A 17624-nucleotide genomic window follows, 5' to 3' on the forward strand; every position below is an offset into this window, starting at 1 on the left:
GAGGCGGGGCCGGCGGGGTACGGCGGAGCGGAGGGGACAAAAGCGCTGCGGCGGCGGTCGCGCCCACGTGGGCGGCGCCGGTGGCGGCGCCGGTGCCGGTGCGGGCGGTCACATGCGCACCTGGGGGGGCGGGGCGGGGCCTGGCGCGACGCGGGGTGTCTCCGGCGGCGGGGCGGACCCGGCGCTCAGAGCCGGGCGGGGCGGCTGCACGGTGCCGGGCCCCGCGGTCGGGCGCAGCGCGGAGCCGGCCCGGCCCCATGCCGAGCGCCGCCGCCGTTGAGCCCCGCCATGGGCGGCTGCGTGGGGCGGCAGCGCCGGGAACGGCCCGCCGCCGGGAATCCCCGCAAGCGAGCAGGTGAGCGTGCCCCCCCCCCCCCCCCCCCCCCCCCCCCCCCGGGCGCCCCCGGGATCGCGGGCACCGGGGGGGGGCCGGGCATCCCTGGGGGTGGCGGGCGCGGGGGCAGTGTGGGCACCGGAGGGGCACAGTCCGTGGGCGCGGGGGGGTGTCTGTCCCATGCACACCCCCGGGAGCCGTTCTGTGCCCCCGGCGTTCCCCGGGCGCCGGGGGTTCCCGGCCCTGGAGCGGGCAGGCACCGCGGAGCCCCGGGGAGGGTTGCAGGGTCAGGGCCGGCGTGCACGGAGTGTCCTGCCCGGTCCCCAGCTCCTCCTGAGGAGGGGGTACCCGGGGGGGGGGGAGGCTGCAGGGTGGTGAGTGGCCCCGGTTTGTGCTCGGTAGTTTCCCCCGGCACCCTGCCTGCCCCGGGCCGGTGCTCCCCGTACACCGGGGCACTGCCGACAGGCACAACCCCGTCCCCGCTGCCCCGGGGCTTCGGAAGGTGCCAGGGACCGGGAAGGAAGCGGTTGCGCCGGTCTGGAGTGTGGGGGATGGTGCAGCCCCACGGCTCCCCGGGGTTACCGGCAGCCGAATACCCGGGTGCCATGAGGTGCTGTCCCGGAGGCCACGGGGATGGGCAGGGCTACCTGCCGGCGGAGGGGACGTGGGACGTGGGCCGGCGGGGTGAATCACACCTGCCTTCCCCTCGCCCGCCTCCCCGGCCGGTGCAATCGCAGCCGGTAATTACCGTGTTTATGGCAAAGCGGTGGTAGGCGGCGGGAGAGGAGGAGCAGGAAGCGTGTGCCCGGGAATGGGGCGCCCCAGCCCTCGCCCGCAGCTGGGATGCAGGCGGGAGGCAGGTTTTCCTGTGGGATGGTGCACACCGCTCCGGCAACACGTGTGGGGTGCCATGGCTGTTAGCTTGGATCAGGGTGATGGTCCCCCACGGAGCCGGCAGCCCTACGGCCCTCTGTCCCAGCACACTCTGGCACCCAGGGGCGCAGGTGCCTTCTTGTGGGTGCCAGCGAGTCCTGGGGTCTCCAGCTGTTGCCTTGTACCTTTGGGCTGCTGTGGCTGCAGGGGCTGGATCCCAACATCTGGATCTGTGTGCTCCCCTCCTGTGCCTGGCAACAGCTGGCTGCAGAGCCTGCATCTCCATCTCTGCTACTCACTCCCTGCCAGGTGCTCCTGGGATGGGCCATGGTCCCCTTGTGGTGCCCCTTGGCCCCTGGCAACTGCCGCTTTCTTGCAGCGTGTCCCTTCCCAGGGTAGTGGGGCCATCCCCGGTGCTGGGGTGCCCAGGCTGGCTCCTGCCCTTGCCTGCTTGGTGTCACCAGCCCACAGGAACCACTCAGCAGGCAGTGGACGATGAAGCGAGGCTGCAGCGGCTGTGGCCTGCAGTGTGGGGACACAGCCCCGGGCTGGCAGGTCCCAGCATGCAAGGACTTGCTGTTGGCGGGAAGGGTGCTCTGCCTGCTTGCCTCGACTGCTGCAGGGACCCTGCCAAGGAGCCCTCCTGCCCTGGCTGGGGCTTGCTGTGGCCCGCTCCAGCGGGGTCCTGCCAGGGCTCATCACAGCGGGTGACAGCATTGTCCCTCAGGTGGCCAGCCTGCCACAGCATGGGATGCCAGTGGCACGCAGCATCGTGTCCCTGCCTGGCTCAGGAGGGGACCAGCTGGCACCACTGGAAGCAATGTCACGTGCCATCTGGCTGGCATCTCCTCTAGGACCTGCCGGCTGGGGCTGCCTGAGGCTCTCCAGCTGGGCAGGGAGCAAGACCGGGGCAGGGGAGCCCCTGGGGCACAGCATCCTGCCTGGGGATTCCTGCTCTGGGGCACCACGAGGTGGGGGGCTGAGCCGCAGGCAGGGTGCTGCAGGCACAGGGCAGGAGGCTGGCAGGCTGCTAGCCAGATCCTCTTGGCTCGAGTGTGGGTGCAGCGAGTGGCCGGACCTGTCCGGCGATGCTGCCATGGAGAGTTGCACAAGGGGCCAGGAATAGAGCGGCAGGAGGTGATTAGAAGCTGCGGGGCCTGGCTGGGCGGCAGCAAAAAATAGACAAGGCTTAAGTCCCTGCCTACCTGGGCAAGGCTGCCGGGCACACCTGCCCTCACGGGGCAGCCACAACCTGTCCCCGCTCCCTGCTGTGGCCAAGCCCTGTGGTTTGGATCCTGCTGCCTCCCCTGGGCCAAACTCTTCCCTTTGCCGCGAGCGAAGCTGGAGGGATGGTGGCAGCTGGGAGTCCTGCCATGCACCACGGTCTCGACTGTGAGGATGCATGCCCTAGCCTGGTGGCCACAGCAGTGTGGAGATGCAGTCCCAACTGTGTCCTTCAGGCTGGCCGTGACCGCTGCTCTGCTGCCCTCCCAGGGCAGGTGCCGGCTCCGACCTTGCTCTGTCCTGTGGTGCTGCAAATCCCTCCTGCCCGGCACCGTGACTGCTGAATCGGCAGTGCTGGCTGCGGCCGGCTGCCCTCGCTCCTCCGGGGATGCGTGTGGGATGCTGCCTGTCAGGGATGCTCAGTGTCCAGCCCTGGGGTAGCTGAGCTCCTGTGCCCCATGGGGACCCCTGGGGTGGGTGCCATGTGTTGTATCCAGCTCTGGGCTGGGTGCTTGCTGGGAAAGTGGGTGCATTGCTAGCTCCAGTGGTCTTGGACGGAGTGGGACAGGGCTGGTACAAAATAAAGGTTATGTAGTGCCTTGTGTCACCGTGCACTTGCACAGAAAAAGCTGCCTGGGGAACGTGGCTCAGCCCACAGCTGGCGGTGGTGGCTGTCCCCAGCAGCTGGGGTGTGTGGCATCACCTTGCCTGGCAGGTCACTGCGGGCACAGGCGTCCTTCCTGCCCGGCTGGGGCTCCACATCCCCAATGTCCCGTCCCCACAGGAAGGGTGCTGGCTGGCCGCCCCAGGGAGAGGGTCAGCAGGAAGGAGCTGTTGTCACTCATTGTCCCGTGCTCAGCTGGGAGTGACAACAGCTCTTTCCTGCCCCACGCTTCCTGCCCAGCCATGGGGCCGACGGGATGGGGCCGTTCCCACGGGGCCGCAGCCTGGTGTAGGGAGGGCAGAGTGACACGGGGCTGGTGTGGGGGGTGGCCCAGACCCCTGCTACTGTGCCCTGGGCAGTGCTGGCTGCTGCTGGTACCTGGGGACATGGTTGGGAGCTGTTTCATGGAGAGCCTGCTTGGTTCAGCTGCTGCAGGCTGGGAGCCCCCCACTGTGGTGATGCCCTCTGCCCCCCTAATGCCCTGCATGCTGTGTGCCTGCTGTCTTGTCTGGAGCTGGTCCCTGCCACCCTGGGGTGGGCAGAGAGGGCTGAGAAGTCCTGCCCCCTGCCCTGCCAGGGCTGCAGCTCAGCCCCTGTAATCCCCTTCCCACTCCGACTCACCAGCTTATTTCCTGGCTAATTCCCCAAGCTAAAAATACTGCTCTGCCTCAAAGGGCCCCGAGTCCCTGCGGCCACCCTGTGGGGCAGGGGCTGGTCCCCTTACCACGGGGGCAAGAGATGTCATTTGGGAGGGCAGCTGCTATGGAGCCAGTGGGACCTTGGGCAGGGCTAGCTTTAGTTGAGTTACCCCTGGTTGTGTTGGGGGACTGTCCTGTGCTGGGCAGGTCAGTCCCTTGGACGCTGCTGTGCATGGTGCAAGGGGTCCCCAGGAGCCCATGGGGATGAGGAGATGGGGGGTTTGGGGCCCAAGGGGGAGCCCCGTCCCTTGGCTGAGCATCCCTCCCCTCCCCAGGCCGCAATGAGCCCCTGAAGAAGGAGCGTCCCAAGTGGAAGAGCGACTACCCCATGACGGATGGGCAACTGCGCAGCAAGCGGGATGAATTTTGGGACACGGCACCCGCCTTCGAGGGCCGCAAGGAGATCTGGGATGCCCTAAAGGCAGCTGCTTATGCCGTGGAGGCCAATGACCACAGCCTGGCCCAGGCCATCCTCGATGGAGCCAGTATCACCCTGCCCCACGGTGAGGGATGGTACCAGGGGTGTGGGTGGGGTGGGTGCCAAGTGCCCCATATCTGGGCACATGGGGGGGTCCCAGGTTGGAGAGGAGAGTGGTTCTCGGCTGCCATCCATGCAGCTCAGCCAAGCCAAAGGTGGCAAGGCAGGCTCTGCCCCACTGCCTGGGGTGTCCCTGTCCCCATTTGGGTGGTCCATGAGGATGCCCACCCACAGCATCTCACCCTGCCATCCCCAGGGTCCCTGACGGAGTGCTACGATGAGCTGGGCAACCGGTACCAGCTGCCCGTCTACTGCCTGGCACCTCCCGTCAACCTGATCCTGGAGCGGAGCGAGGAGGAGGCAGCGGAGCCGGCCGAGCCCCTGCCCAACGCCCGGCGGGAGTTCGCTCTCAAGGTGCGGCTCTCCACCGGCAAGGACCTGCGGCTCAGTGCCAGCATGGGCGACACCATCGGGCAGCTGAAGAAGCAGCTGCAGGCACAGGAGGGCATCGACCTGGCCTGGCAGCGCTGGTTCTTCTCAGGCAAGCTGCTCACCGACCGCACGCGGCTGCAGGAGACCAAGATCCAGAAGGATTTTGTGGTGCAAGTGATTGTCAACCAGCCCCTGCCGCCAAGGAACTGATTCCCCCCACTGGTTTGCGGGGAGAGGGCAGGGGGCAGTGGCACCTCTGGGGATGCACCATGCTGTATCCTAGCCCTGCCGGAGCGGGGGCAGCTCCTGCTACCCCCCCAGGGTCACCCCCCAGCAAGGGCTGTGCAGGGCTGTGCTCCTGCAGTCGCCCCTCTCAGCTGGGGACACGGGCAGGCACTGTTTACTGCAGGAGGTTTGAGACCAAATGTCTCCGGGGGTGGGGGGCGGCGCAGCTGTGGCCCCGCTGCCGGGCTGTGCCGGTGGGGAGAGGCTGTGACCTGCTGGGCTCTGGCTCCCCCTGGCCAGGAGGCCCTGGGATGCTGGGCTGGGTGGAGATGTCTCCCCTCTGTACATAGTCTGTATTTATCAATAAAGCCTTTTCATCCTTCCTCTGTCCCTGGGGCAGGCTGAGGGGGGCTGTCACCTACAGCCACAGGAGGTCACCATGCCTGTCCTACATCTGCTTCTGTGTCAGGGTGGGCACAAGGTGTCCAGTAAGAGCCTGGGTGCCCTAGCTCTGCTCCCCGGTGCCACCCTGACCCTGTCCTGCCACCCCCGGCCCTTTGCCTGGACCCTTCCCCAGCGCTGCCAGCATTGTCCCATTGCCATCCTGGCTGCTTGTGGCCATGGGGCCAACCACCTCCCTTTATTGGGGCTCCCCTCCGGAGGTTTCAGCCTGTTCCTGCCCTGGGGGCAGGTGGGACAGTCCACGGAGGAGGGTGGTTCCAGGACCACCTTTGAAGCTCTGTAGCCTGTGTGGGTGAAAACGGCACCTTTCTGCAGCCAGTGGCTGTGGCACCCGTGGGACAGGGCACCCAAGTGTGTTGCTGGGAACTGCCCAGGAGGGTGACAGTGACGTGTCACCATCTGTCCTTCCCCCAGGTCTTGTGCCGAGAGCTGGTGCCCAGCGCATTAACTGTCCCGGCACAGGGCGGCACTGGCCTCATCTTACAAAGGGGGAGAGCAAAGCCCAGGGGGACTGAACAATGTCCCCGCTGCCAGGAATAGCTGCCGGCTCTGCCCGCCGACCCCACGTGAGGCTGGCCAGGCTGCCCGTGCACGGCGGGGGAGGCCGGGCAGCCATCAGGACACTGGCTGGGCTGCTGGGGATGCTCCCTACCTGAGGTCATCCTCCAAAGTGGCGCAGAGGGTCGTGGCTCCCGGCATCACATGCTGCCTGCTGCTGGCTGAGAGGTTTGAGGGGTCCCATCGCCTCCCTTTGTAGTGGGCATCAGCTTCCCCCAGGTGTCAAGGAGCCGTGGGAGATGCTGGTGGGTGCTGCAGCATCTGGTTGCATGGGGATGGAGTGACGGGAGGCACAGGGAGCATCCCGGCCACCCAGGGTGGGTGGCACAGGACCCTCGGGGTGACCCTGGACTGTGTTCCTGCTCCATTGAGCCTCTCTGGACCAGCTGCTGTGGGCAGTGCACATCCCAGCTCCCTGTGCCCAGCACGGGGGTCCTGGGAAACCCATGGGTGGACCATGGGTCTCTTTAAGAGGGTGCGGGGCCATGGAGGTGAGCCAGGGCCACCAGAAAGCAGGAGGGTGAGCTCATGGCAAAGCTGCCCCAGTCATGTGGAGCAGCCACAGCTGTCAGTGCCCTTGGGCTGCGGGACGGAGGGGCCGGCGGCATAAAGCCCCACAGCCAGTGGAGACGCCAGCAGTACCGGGAGCCAGGGCCGAGTGCTCCCTGCCCGTGGTGGTGAGGAGAGGCCACGTCTTACGCAGGGCTGTGCACCGCAGGCAGACATGGAGCTGGATGTGGAAAGGGCCAAGGAGCTCATCGAGCAGAAGCTGGCAGAGGAGGAGGAGAAGGTGAGTCCATAGGGTAGGGTGATCCGCCCAGGCTGAGGAAGGGACCTGCCTTGTGCTGTGTCCATCCTTAGGGACTTGGATGTGAGGAGGCTGGCACCGACCCTGCCATCCCAGGGGATGCAGCAAGGTGGCCAAGGGCTGTCCGGAGCATCAGGTTCCCAACCCGAGAGCTCTTGCCCGGAGCAGAGCCGAGCAGCAGGCAGGTGCCCAGCTTACCAAGTAAGGCAGATGGGCAAGCATAAGCCCAAGGGCTGCAGGGCATCCTGTAAACTTCAGCAGCAAGCTGTTAGCTGTGCCCAGAGCCACCTCTACCGCTGGGCTAGGGACAGAGGTGGTGGGGCTGCTCCGTGCCCAGCCAAGACCATGCAGCCCCCCCGTGTCCATGCAGCGCCTCAAAGGGGATGGCACACAGGAGCCACCAGCCGTGGAGCGGATGAACACACCTGAGCTGGAGGATGAGAAACGCCATGGCCCCAGGAACCGGGGCCTCGACGCCGTCAAGGTGAGGGGGGTCAGGGTGTGGGTGGACTGGGGGGCAGCTGGGCATGGAGAAGGCAAACAGGGTGCTGCATGTCCCTCCCCAGGGTCAGGAGCGGGTGCGGAAGAGCTCGGTGGACCTGCGGCGGGAGATCATTGATGTGGGGAGCATCCAGCGCCTCATTGAGCTCCGCAAGCAGCGCCGGCAGCGCCGGGAGGAGCGGGCGGCCACCCCTGAGCCCCCCCCGCCACCCGAGCCCCTGGAGATTGTACGTCAGGGGGTCCTTAGGTGCAGGAGGGGGGCTGATGGGACAGAGGCTGGAGCCCCCATGGGCCAGCCCCTGGGTCACTGCCAGCCAGGGATCTCCCTGGGGAAGCAGGGCATGGGGCCCCCTGTGTTGTCCCCTCTCCTGCACCCCTGTGATGCCCCAGCCCTGAGCCCATCCTGCCACCAGGAGGGTCCTGTGGAGCCGGAGACCTTCCTGCGAGCTGCCGTCCAGGGCAAGATGCGCGTCATCGAGAAATTTCTGGCAGATGGTGGCCCTCCTGACACATGTGATGAGGTAGCGTCCCCCATGGCAGCTGGCTGCCCCCCACCTGCACTTGACCACCATGCCCCCTGTGTCTGCCGGTGGTGGCTGGCCCCCCCTGGGATGGGGTACAGCCAGGCTGGGATGAGGGAATGGATCCGGCCACCAATGTGATGCCTCAACCCCCAGTTCCACCGGACAGCCCTGCACCGCTCCTCGCTGGAGGGACACATGGACATCCTGCAGAAGCTGCTGGACAGCGGGGCCACTGTTGACTTCAGGGACCGGGTGAGGACAGATCCTGCCCTGGGCTCCATGCCAGCCCGATCCTCCGGGCACAGTACAGCTGGAGCAACAGCAGTTCTGGGGTCCCTGCAGTGGAGCAGTGCCATCCCCACTGCCAAGGTGGCCATGGGCAGGGCTTTGCTGGCTCTGCCTGGGCACCAGGACCGGCTGGGGCAGGGAATGAACATGGGGTGGGGGTGTCCCCTGCCGTGACACGGCTCTGTGCGCCCAGCTGGACTGCACTGCCGTGCACTGGGCCTGCCGGGGTGGACATCTGGATGCCGTCAAGCTGCTGCAGGACCGTGGGGCAGACCTCAACCTGAAGGACAAGGTGTGCAGGGCAGAGAGCCTGGGACACACAGCTGTGCCAGGGGCATGGGCATGCCCTGGGGGGGCAGGGCTGGCCCTGTGTTGGGTTAGCAGGGTTGGGTGCTGATCCCCTCTGGTGTCCATCTCCTGACCCCCAAAGCTGCTCAGCACCCCCCTCCACGTGGCCACCCGGACCGGGCACCCTGACATTGTGGAGCACCTCATCCACTGCGGGGTGGACATCAACTCCCCGGACAGGGTGAGTGCCGCAGCCGAGCAGCCAGCACTTGGGGGGGCAACACAGATCTGCCCTCCCTTGGCTGACCCCTCTGGGGGCTGCCAGCACCCGCAGCAGGGCACGTCCCTGCCCTGGGGTGCCAGCAGTTGCAGCCAGAGCTGGGGTGGGCACTGTCCCCCTTGTCCCCATGGGAAGATGGGTGTGCGGCAAGCCAGGGAGCAATGCTGACAACAGGCAGGGGGTCCCCATCCCCAGAACTGGACCATGATCCCCAGCCAGGCTGTCTCTCTCGCAGGAAGGTGACACGGCGCTGCATGACGCCACACGGCTCAGTCGCTATAAGATCATCAAAATGCTGATCTTGCATGGGGCTGACATGATGGCCAAGAACCAGGTGAGCAGTGGGGGCCAGCACAGGGGCCATTTGCTGCCCCACCATGTCACGCTGCTCCGGCCCCAGCCTCTCCCTGCCCACTCTTGCAGGCTGGCAAGACCCCGACGGACCTGGTGCAGCAGTGGCAGGTGGACACGCGCCAGGCGCTAGAGACCAAGGAGCAGCCGCAGAGGGAGACAGAGGTCCCTGCGTGACAGTGCTGGGCATGGACCAGGGACCGGGCTCAACTCCAAGGAGCAGGATCCAGCCGAGACTTGTCCGTGTCAATAAAAGCCAGCAAAGAGCAGCATTTGGCTCCAGGGGGCTGTGGGGCTGGGCAGCCTGTGATGGGGCTGGGGGAGATGGGTTAGCCAGCAGCAGGGACATATTCTGCCTCCTAGCACAGGGTCTTGAGAGTTGGTGACATCACAGGGCCAGAACACAAGTGGTTCAAGGGTGGGACTCCTCACTGCGGGATGCCCTGGTTGCTCACAGCGCTTCCAAGTCCCACCTGGGCAAGCTCAGGGAGGGAAACTACATCAAGGGCAGCTCAGCCCAGGTCCACGCCGTGCTGGAAGCTGGGGTTGCACCACAGAGCAGCAGTCGTACGCCTGCTGGGCAGCCACTCTGCGGGCCTGGATGGCTGCTTCTTCTCCTGCCTTTCCTGCTGGAGCCACCCCTGAGGGCACACGGGCAGGCTGGGTCACTTCCGCTGAGTGCAGTGCTCGTCGCTCCCTACCCAGAAATGCTCCCACTCGCCTGTTTACTGGAGACCCTACACCAACACCTGGAGCAGGCAAACCCTGCCCACAGCCCTGGGACTTCCCGCAATGCCTGGTCTCTCCCTGGCCACGCCGCCTGGTCCCGTGGGTGGCAGAGGGACAGCTGCCAGGGCTGGCAAGTGGAAGGGAAAGCAGAACTGGTGCAGCTAGGGCTCACCCAAAGGGGCGCTGAGGTCCTGCGGCCAGATCCTGGAGGGGAGAGAGCACCCTGAACTCACCCAGTACCACCCCCCGCGTTGTCCGCCCAGCTGGGTCGCAGTCCCTCACGTGCTCCATCAAACATTAACAGCCCCTCGGCAGGGCAAGCGGCACAGCCGGCAGCAGCACCCAGCCACCATGCTGCTCAGCACCCGCCTCGCCTCTCCCCTCTGGCCCACCCTGGCAGCCCTGCACCGGGCAGCCCCCAGGCAACACTGGGAGCTCAGCACTCCCTCCGGATCCCGGCACACACTCAACCTCGGGGGCATCTTCCCACCCCTCGCCACCCCCTTCTCACCCACGCGGGAGGTGGACTATGCCCAACTGGAGGGGAACCTGCGCCGCTACGCCAGCATCCCCTTCCGAGGTAAGTGCTGCCCGCTGCCCCTCTCCAGGCAAGCTCCTGCCGGACCCCTGCCCGCCACAGGGGCTGTGTGGCAGCGGTCAGGCAGCCCGCCAGCTTCCCGAGGGTGCTCGGCCCCGAGGGTGACCCTCCTGGGACCCTTAGCATAGCAAGTGCCCAGGCACACGCGTGTGTCCTTGCACACCCCCGCCACACTCCAGCGCATGCTTGCACACACACTCCACATGTGTGCAGGCTTGCAAATATCCTCCACGCACAGCTGCAAGCTTGCACCTATCCTCTCCGCCCCATAGGTGTGCTTGCCTGGCTGAGGGGACAGGGACAGGAGACGGCACGCTGTGGCCTGCAGAGCCCTGTCTGGGTGCCCACGGGCAAGGAAGGGCAGGAGGATGATAGGGACACCCAACCCTCTTGGCATCCCAGAGCCCTGGATGCTGCGGCAGAGCCTGGCAGCACTGGGCTGGAGCTGGCCTGCCTGTGCCCATGGCGCTGGCAGGGTCCCAAGGAAAGGGTCTGTGCATCCCAGTCAGGGACAAGGCAGCTCAGCCTGGCTGCGGGTACCAATAAATCCTTCCCTGGCAGTGCTCTGTGGGGAGGTTTCTGGGGATGGAAGTGCGCAGGCGGTGTGTTCAGCCCACAAGGTACATGCATGGCACACAAAAGGGTGCTTGGGGTAGGGGATGGCACCACCGGTGCTCAGTGCAGTGAGGGTGGGCACCGCGATCTGGGGGACACATACCAACATGTGCCCTTTGTGGGGGAGCCCAAGGATTCGTGTGGCAACTGTGGGAGCCTCCTGGCCCAAGGGGGCTGCTGGACACAGGCATCAGGCTGCTCTGGGTGCCTGGTGCCAACCCAAAAGTGGGGTGCAGAGAGAGCAGGGACAGCCACCCTGTGGGTACCCTGTTCCTGTGCCCAGGCACTGCCCTCCTCACACTTGTGTTTCAGGGCTGGTGGTGCTGGGGTCCAACGGGGAGTACCCCTACCTGGCACCCCGCGAGCGGCTGGAGGTGGTGAGCTGCGTGCGCAGGGCTCTGCCCAGGGACCGCCTGCTGCTGGCCGGCTCGGGCTGTGAATGTGAGTGCCTGTGCGGCAGTGTGGGGACCATGTGTCCCCCCCCGGGGCTTCCCTCACTCCTCTGCCTCCTCCCCAGCCACCCAGGCCACCATTGAGCTGACAGTCAGCATGGCAGAGGCGGGGGCCGATGTCGCGCTGGTTGTGACACCCTGCTACTACCGGGGGGCCATGACCAGCGCTGCCCTGGTCCAGCACTACACGGAGGTGAGCCATGCCCAGTGCCCACCAGCAGCCCTGGCTGGGGCAGCGGGATGAGGAGCACATCCCACGTGTCTCCCACCTACCCCAGCTGCTGAGCTCTGTCCGGCTGCCCGCAGGTTGCCGATGCATCCCCCATCCCCGTGGTGCTCTACAGCGTCCCCGCCAATACCGGACTGGACCTGCCCGTGGAGGCTGTCCTCACCCTGGCTCAGCACCCTAACATTGTTGGAATCAAGGACAGCGGTGGGGACGTGAGTGGGGCAAGGCTTTCCTGGGGCTGGTGGCCACCAAACCTGGCCCTGAGCTGGGAACAGAGGAGCTGGCACTTGTGGCCCTTCCCTGAGCCCTGGGGATGCCGCATGAGACCCACGGGGGGAGACAGGGTGATGCCACTCCTGGGGCACAGCATGTCTCTCCCCAGATCACCCGCATGGGGCTGATGGTCCACAAGACGCAACAGGACGATTTTCAGGTGCTGGCAGGATCGGCTGGCTTCTTGCTGGCAAGCTACGCCCTGGGTAGGTGCCGCAGCCCCGCTTGGCCTGGGGGCACAGGGTGCTGCTCTGGGGGCACTGGCAGGGACTGGCAAATGGGCAGGGGGAGGCAGGTGAGAGGCAGCGGATGTCTGGGAGGTGCTGGCTGGGCACAGTGTACGGAGCTGGTTGCCAACATGCTCTGGTGTCCCCAGGTGCCTCTGGGGGGGTCTGCGCCCTCGCCAACGTCCTGGGGGCCCCACTGTGCCAGCTGGATCGCCTGTGCCGCGAGGGCCGCTGGCAGGAGGCTCGTGACCTGCAGCACCGGCTCATCGAGCCCAACATGGCGGTGAGCGGGCACCACCCCTGGGATGCTGAGGGTTGGCGGTGCCGGCCCATGGCAGAACTGGGGGGGTGGCAAAGGATGGAGGCCACTGAGGCTGTTGGGGGTGGAGCGGTGGTCCATGATGGCACAGTGCCCAGCTGGCAAGCCGAGCTGGGCTGGAGGCAGTGGGGTGGGAAATGCCAGCCCTGCTGTGCCAGGAACAGTGTGTCCGCTGGCAGCAGGCACCTGCCTGATCCCCGCGGGAACCTTGCCGGCTATTTATAGGCAGTGATGTGGGGAAGAACTGCTCCTCCCCAGGGCCCCCACTGCACTGCGGGATGGTGCGTTCCTGCCACAAAGAGCCCACCGTGCCACAGGGATGCTCCCCTGCGTGGCCATGCTCTGCGCCCTCACCCCATGGTGGGCTCTTCACGGGGGTGCTGCAGCCACCCTGCACCCTACCCAGCCCTACAGCCCCACAAGGGGCCAGTGCAGGAGCCCACAGAGCATGCCGTCCTGTCCTACAGGAGCCAGCCAGCCCTCACACCCTCCTTCCCACAGGTCACCCGCCGGTTTGGGATCCCAGGGCTGAAGAAGGCTATGGAGTGGTTCGGCTACTACGGGGGTCCCTGTCGCGCACCCCTGGCCCCACTGAGCCCCCCCCAGGTTGAGGAGCTGAGGGGTTCCTTCAGCGCCAATGGCTGGTTGTGATGGGTCCACACTGGAAAGGCATGGGAGCCAGGGAGCCAGGGACCCTGGGAGCTGGGCACGCGGTGGGGACGCTGGGATGTAGCCAGGAGAAATCCACCCATCTCACTCCTTCCTGCTGGACAGGGCTGCCCTGGGTGGAGTGGGTAAGGGGGACACCCAGCACCCCCTAGCCACCTTCGCATCCCCGCCAGCCCTCAGGATCCTGCCATCCCCACCTGTGAAGGAATGGATCCACATGCCATGAGCCAGAAATAAACCTGCTGCTTCCCCTCTGTGTCTGCAGTCCTGCCCGCGCAAGCATCCCCGCCTGATCCCTGCTCCTGGCAAAAAGGACACGGCGCAGGTGTTTGGCAATGTGGTTTACTCAGCTAAGGCCCGCGCAGGCAGCAGCAGAAGGCAGGGTCACGGCAAGGCACGGGACTGGTGTGGGCAGAGACCAGCAGAGAGGGCATGGCCTCTGCAGCCCACCACCGGGCTGCAAGGGCTGCCAGGACCCCCACACCATGGCCAGCCAAACTGCACCGGGGAGGAAGGTGAGCTCACAACAGGGAGATGAAGGATGCGTGCGGGGGGCAAGACGAGGAGCTGTGTGCCCCCTGCCCACCCTGCCTGCCCCCTTGTCATGCCCCTACCCCTGCCCGCTCTCCCCAGGCCCCCTGCTCCAGCCCTGGCACCCCATACAGCCCTGCCTGTGCCCCTCATCCTAGGCTCCTCGCTCACCATTGCTCCTGCCCACCCTCAGAGTGCAGCAGACACGAGCCAGGCTGGGCATCTCCTGGTCCTCCTTGGTGGGGATGCTGCTCCAGATGTCGCCAGTGCAGTAGGTGGGCTGGATTGGCACAGGGATGAGGGGGACACAGCCCATCGGCTGGTACGAAGAGCAGGCTGGGTCCTTTGGGAGCACCATGTCACCCTGCCCAGGGCACACCAGGGGATGGCCGGTCACCCAGAGCTGAGGGCACAGGCCATGAGGTTGCCTGGGGTGCCCACCCTGCCTCGGGACCAGGGTAGCGAAGCACGCCAGAAGCTGCCCCTATGTGGGTGCATGGTCCAGCCAGCAGCCCACAGCCAAGGCACCCTGGCAGTAGGGTCGAAGCCCAGCCCCTACACTGCCGCTCTGTCCCCCACAGAGGGCTGGCAGCCCTGGTGGTCCGCAGCCTTCCTGAGGGGCAGAAGGGCTGGGCCCCGGCTGCTCCAGTGGGTGCCAGGGCTACAACCAGAGAGAGAAGGCACCACGGCCGCCCTGGGGCACTTGGGTGGAGAGTGGGGGACCCCATCAGCCCCACTGGCAGGGGTTCAGCAAGGGGGCTTGGTGTGGACCCCCGATCCCACCAACGCTGGGTGGTCGGCAAGTGGAGGGCAGGGGGGGCGCCCAGCAGTGCCGCATCCCTGCTCCGGGGAAGCGGGGCCAGCCAGTGCCTGGTGTGGGAGTCCCCACTGCGGCAGGAGAGGGGCGTGGGGTACTGTCACGCCATCAGGTTGTGGGCAGACTTGGAGGCACCCTGGGCCCTCTGGATGATGGCTGGGCACTTCTCTCGCCGCAGCAGCTTGTTGTTCTCGAAGAAGCCCTCGTTGCGGGGCACCCCGTGGGAGCCGTCCGGAAAGGTCAGGAGACCTGGAGAGGGAAGGGCTGGGAGTGATGGGGCAGGGAGCAGCACCCATCGGGGCTGGGGATGGAGGGATGGAGCAGGAGATGCCGGACAGGGCCATGCTGAGCTGGGACCGTGCAGGGCTGTGGCTGCCACACGATTCGACCAAGCACTCACCAAAACCATACACGCGCCCGCCTTTGAACTCGCCCTCAAAGGTCATGTTGTCGCAGCGGGTGAAGACGCCGACGCCATTGAACTTGCCCTGCACAAACTCGCCCTCGTACCTGCACGGGAGGATCTCTTGAGGCAGCAGCTCGCTGTGGCAAGCGGGGATGCCCAAGGGGGTGTACATGGGGGTGCCATGCTCACCTGGAGCCGTCGGAGAAGGTGAGCACACCGCAGCCATGGAAGAGACCATTCTCAAAGTGGCCCACATAAGCAGTGCCATCGGCAAATGTCAGCTGCCCAACCCCATGCCTGCGACCTAGGAGAGAGCAGAAAACAGGCAGTGCTGGATGGACGGAGGCAGGGACGTGGGGGCTGTTCAGCCCCCGGCGCAGGCACCACCATCCCCTCCCACCTCATCTCACCTTCCTTCCACTCGCCGCGGTACTCCTCCCCATTGGAGTAGGTGAAGGAGCCTTTGGTGAGGGTCATGATTACAGCCTCCGGCAGCACAGGACAAGAGCTGGCAGGGAGAGGCACAGAGGGTGACTGCTGGGTGGAGGTAACAGCCCAGCTCACCCAGAGCCCCCCCGTCACCTCAGCTCACGGGGAGACACGTGTCTGCTCTGGGGACGGCTCTGCTGGGGCACACAGCAGATGAGGTGACCCCAGAGCTCAGCTGCCCTGCCCTGTCTCTGAAACTCCAGCTGCCAGGTTCGGGTTGCTGCCTGCCCCACTGCAGAGCTCAGGGTGATGTGAGCCCACGGGGGTCACAGCCCCGTGAAATGTGAGTGAGCGGCAAGAATAGGAGCCTGGTTGGAGCTGGCTGCCTCCGGTATGGCTCCCCAGCAGGACCCAAGTGGGTCCTGCACCTCAGCAGGTCCTGCACTCAGGCCAGGGGCCAACCCAGCTCTCCTGGGGCAGCCTCAGGAAGAAACAGACATTTGGATAGGAGACACTTGTCGGGTTGTGCTCAGTGCCAGCTCTTCAGGAGCTTCAGAGAGCTTGTGGGATTTTGAGCTCCAGCATGGAGGACAAGCAGACTCAGCTCACCCCCCAAAGGATGGAGCAGCTGCTTCTCCTAAAAGGGACAGCAGAGAGAGGACGCTGGGGCTCCAGGGCCTTTCTCAGCTACTGAGGATTTGCAAACCTGCCTGCTGACAGCAGCCCTGCACACCCCCAGAGCCGCTGCTGCACAGCACAGCTCTCTCCAGCACCAGGGAAAGGCACCAGGGAGCTGGCCCTGCAGGCGGGCTGGGCACTGCCTCTCCGGTAGGCTCCCGGTGCAGCTCAGGCGGTGCCTGTGATGGGAAGGGACTCCCCGCTCACAAGGAGGTATCCTTGCTCGCACTGGGCTGGGCGCCCCTGGAGACATGGGTGCTAAGCCACGATCACCAGGCAGACATGGCACCCGGGAGCATCGCAAGGAACTTGCAAGGGCTTTGTGTCCAGAGGAGAAATGGCCCCCAGCCAAGCCGAGCAGCAACTGAACAGTGCTCTCTGCTGATGGCAGAGACCAGGAGCTCAGCACCAGCTCCCCAGCCTACAGCCTGCCCAGCACCTCTGGGGACACCTCCGGTGGTGCCAGGAGGAGGAGACGGTGCTGCCACGGGGCGTTAGTGCCTGCTGCAGCGGGCGACTCCCGCCACCAGCACAGCCTGTGCCTGGACATGCGACTTCATCTGGGGGACGGGCAACATTTGCCCTGTGAACAACCCAGCCTGCCCAGCAGCTGGATGTCCCCACGCTGGCACCCACACACGCCGAAGCCCTGCAGGCACAGCACCCACAGCAAGCGGGGGCGATGCTGTGCACACCTCGAGTCTGAGACCACGGCCTGGGCCACGCACCCACAGGCTGGAGCCAGGCAGGGGGGCGAGGGGTGCACGACCAGTTGGGCCACGCACCCCTGGGCAATGCAGGCACACTCTGCCCTCGCCATGCACCCACGGGGGACACATGCACACACCTGCCCAGAGGTGGTGATTACACCCACGGCTGATGCCGTCACGCCCCACCACATCCATGCACTCACAGCTGATGCCGTCACGCCCCACTGTGTCCATGCACCCACGGCCGATGGAGGCACGTCCTGCCGTGTCCATGCACCCACGGCTGATGCACGCATGCCCTGCTGTGTCCGTGCACCCACGGCTGATGCAAGCACGTCTCGCCATGTCCATGCACCCACGGCTGATGCAGTCACGCCCCGCCGTGTCCATGCACCCACGGGCGGTGCACACACGCCCCATCACCGGGACACCCATGGCGATGCCCGCAGGCCCGGTGCCTGCCTTAGGGGCGGTGCGGGCGGCGCAGGGACCCGCGGCCCGCGCTCACCTGGCTCCGCGCTCGCCGCCCGCACCGCTCCCCAGGGGGGTCCCGCCGAGGGGCGGTGGCACGGCCACCTCCCCTTGTCAGTCCCCCGCCCCGCCAGGCGGTGCCACGCCGCCAGCCTCCATCCCCGCCCGCCGTTGGCTGTCTCCACAGCAACCGCTAGCAAGACGGCTGCTCATTGGCCAGCTTCGCAGCACGCCCTCGCCAGCCGCCATCTTTGTGTGGGGCAAGGCGGTCTCCTCTCCGGGCGTGCCGGCAGTGGGGCAGAGCCCTCTCCCTACCGCCATCTTTGCGAAGGGCGCGGGGACCACTGCCGCTCCCGAGTGGCCATCTTTGTGTGGGGCACTGGCGCCAGCCGCCACGGCGGGGGCGTGGGGCCGGCGGACCTCCCCCACGGCCAGGCGGTGTGAGGCGTGGGGGCCTCCAGGCCCGCCCCACCCGGCACCGTG

The 17624-nt window shown here is 66.4% G+C and overlaps 4 protein-coding genes across 4 annotated transcripts; 3 read left to right on the forward strand and 1 right to left on the reverse strand.

The window, feature by feature from the left end:
* The first annotated feature begins 205 nt into the window (after positions 1-205).
* On the forward strand, positions 206-5299 carry UBTD1 (ubiquitin domain containing 1). Its single transcript, XM_082486672.1, has 3 exons — positions 206-355; positions 4069-4296; positions 4528-5299. The coding sequence occupies exons 1-3, from the start codon at positions 289-291 to the stop codon at positions 4911-4913; spliced, it is 681 nt and encodes a 226-aa protein (XP_082342798.1). The 5' UTR covers positions 206-288; the 3' UTR covers positions 4914-5299.
* Positions 5300-6599: 1300 nt separating this feature from the next.
* Positions 6600-9251, forward strand: ANKRD2 (ankyrin repeat domain 2). The gene is made up of 9 exons (XM_082486747.1): positions 6600-6738; positions 7127-7240; positions 7323-7484; positions 7671-7778; positions 7935-8033; positions 8263-8361; positions 8500-8598; positions 8873-8971; positions 9061-9251. Exons 1-9 carry the CDS (start codon positions 6673-6675, stop codon positions 9163-9165), a joined length of 951 nt encoding a protein of 316 aa, XP_082342873.1. The 5' UTR covers positions 6600-6672; the 3' UTR covers positions 9166-9251.
* A 775-nt stretch (positions 9252-10026) lies between these two features.
* Positions 10027-13081, forward strand: HOGA1 (4-hydroxy-2-oxoglutarate aldolase 1; the record flags this gene model as incomplete). The annotated part of the gene is made up of 7 exons (XM_082486648.1): positions 10027-10297; positions 11243-11371; positions 11448-11575; positions 11689-11823; positions 11994-12090; positions 12261-12394; positions 12932-13081. Exons 1-7 carry the CDS (start codon positions 10069-10071, stop codon positions 13079-13081), a joined length of 1002 nt encoding a protein of 333 aa, XP_082342774.1. The 5' UTR covers positions 10027-10068.
* A 657-nt stretch (positions 13082-13738) lies between these two features.
* Positions 13739-17263, reverse strand: MORN4 (MORN repeat containing 4). Its single transcript, XM_082486147.1, has 5 exons — positions 17179-17263; positions 15264-15361; positions 15043-15157; positions 14848-14957; positions 13739-14696 (listed from the first exon to the last, which is right to left on the reverse strand). Exons 2-5 carry the CDS (start codon positions 15328-15330, stop codon positions 14548-14550), a joined length of 441 nt encoding a protein of 146 aa, XP_082342273.1. The 5' UTR covers positions 15331-15361; positions 17179-17263; the 3' UTR covers positions 13739-14547.
* Positions 17264-17624: the final 361 nt, after the last annotated feature.

This window comes from Vanellus vanellus (genome assembly GCF_965231255.1).
Source record: "Vanellus vanellus genome assembly, chromosome: 7".
NCBI classification, from domain to species: Eukaryota; Metazoa; Chordata; class Aves; order Charadriiformes; family Charadriidae; genus Vanellus; species Vanellus vanellus.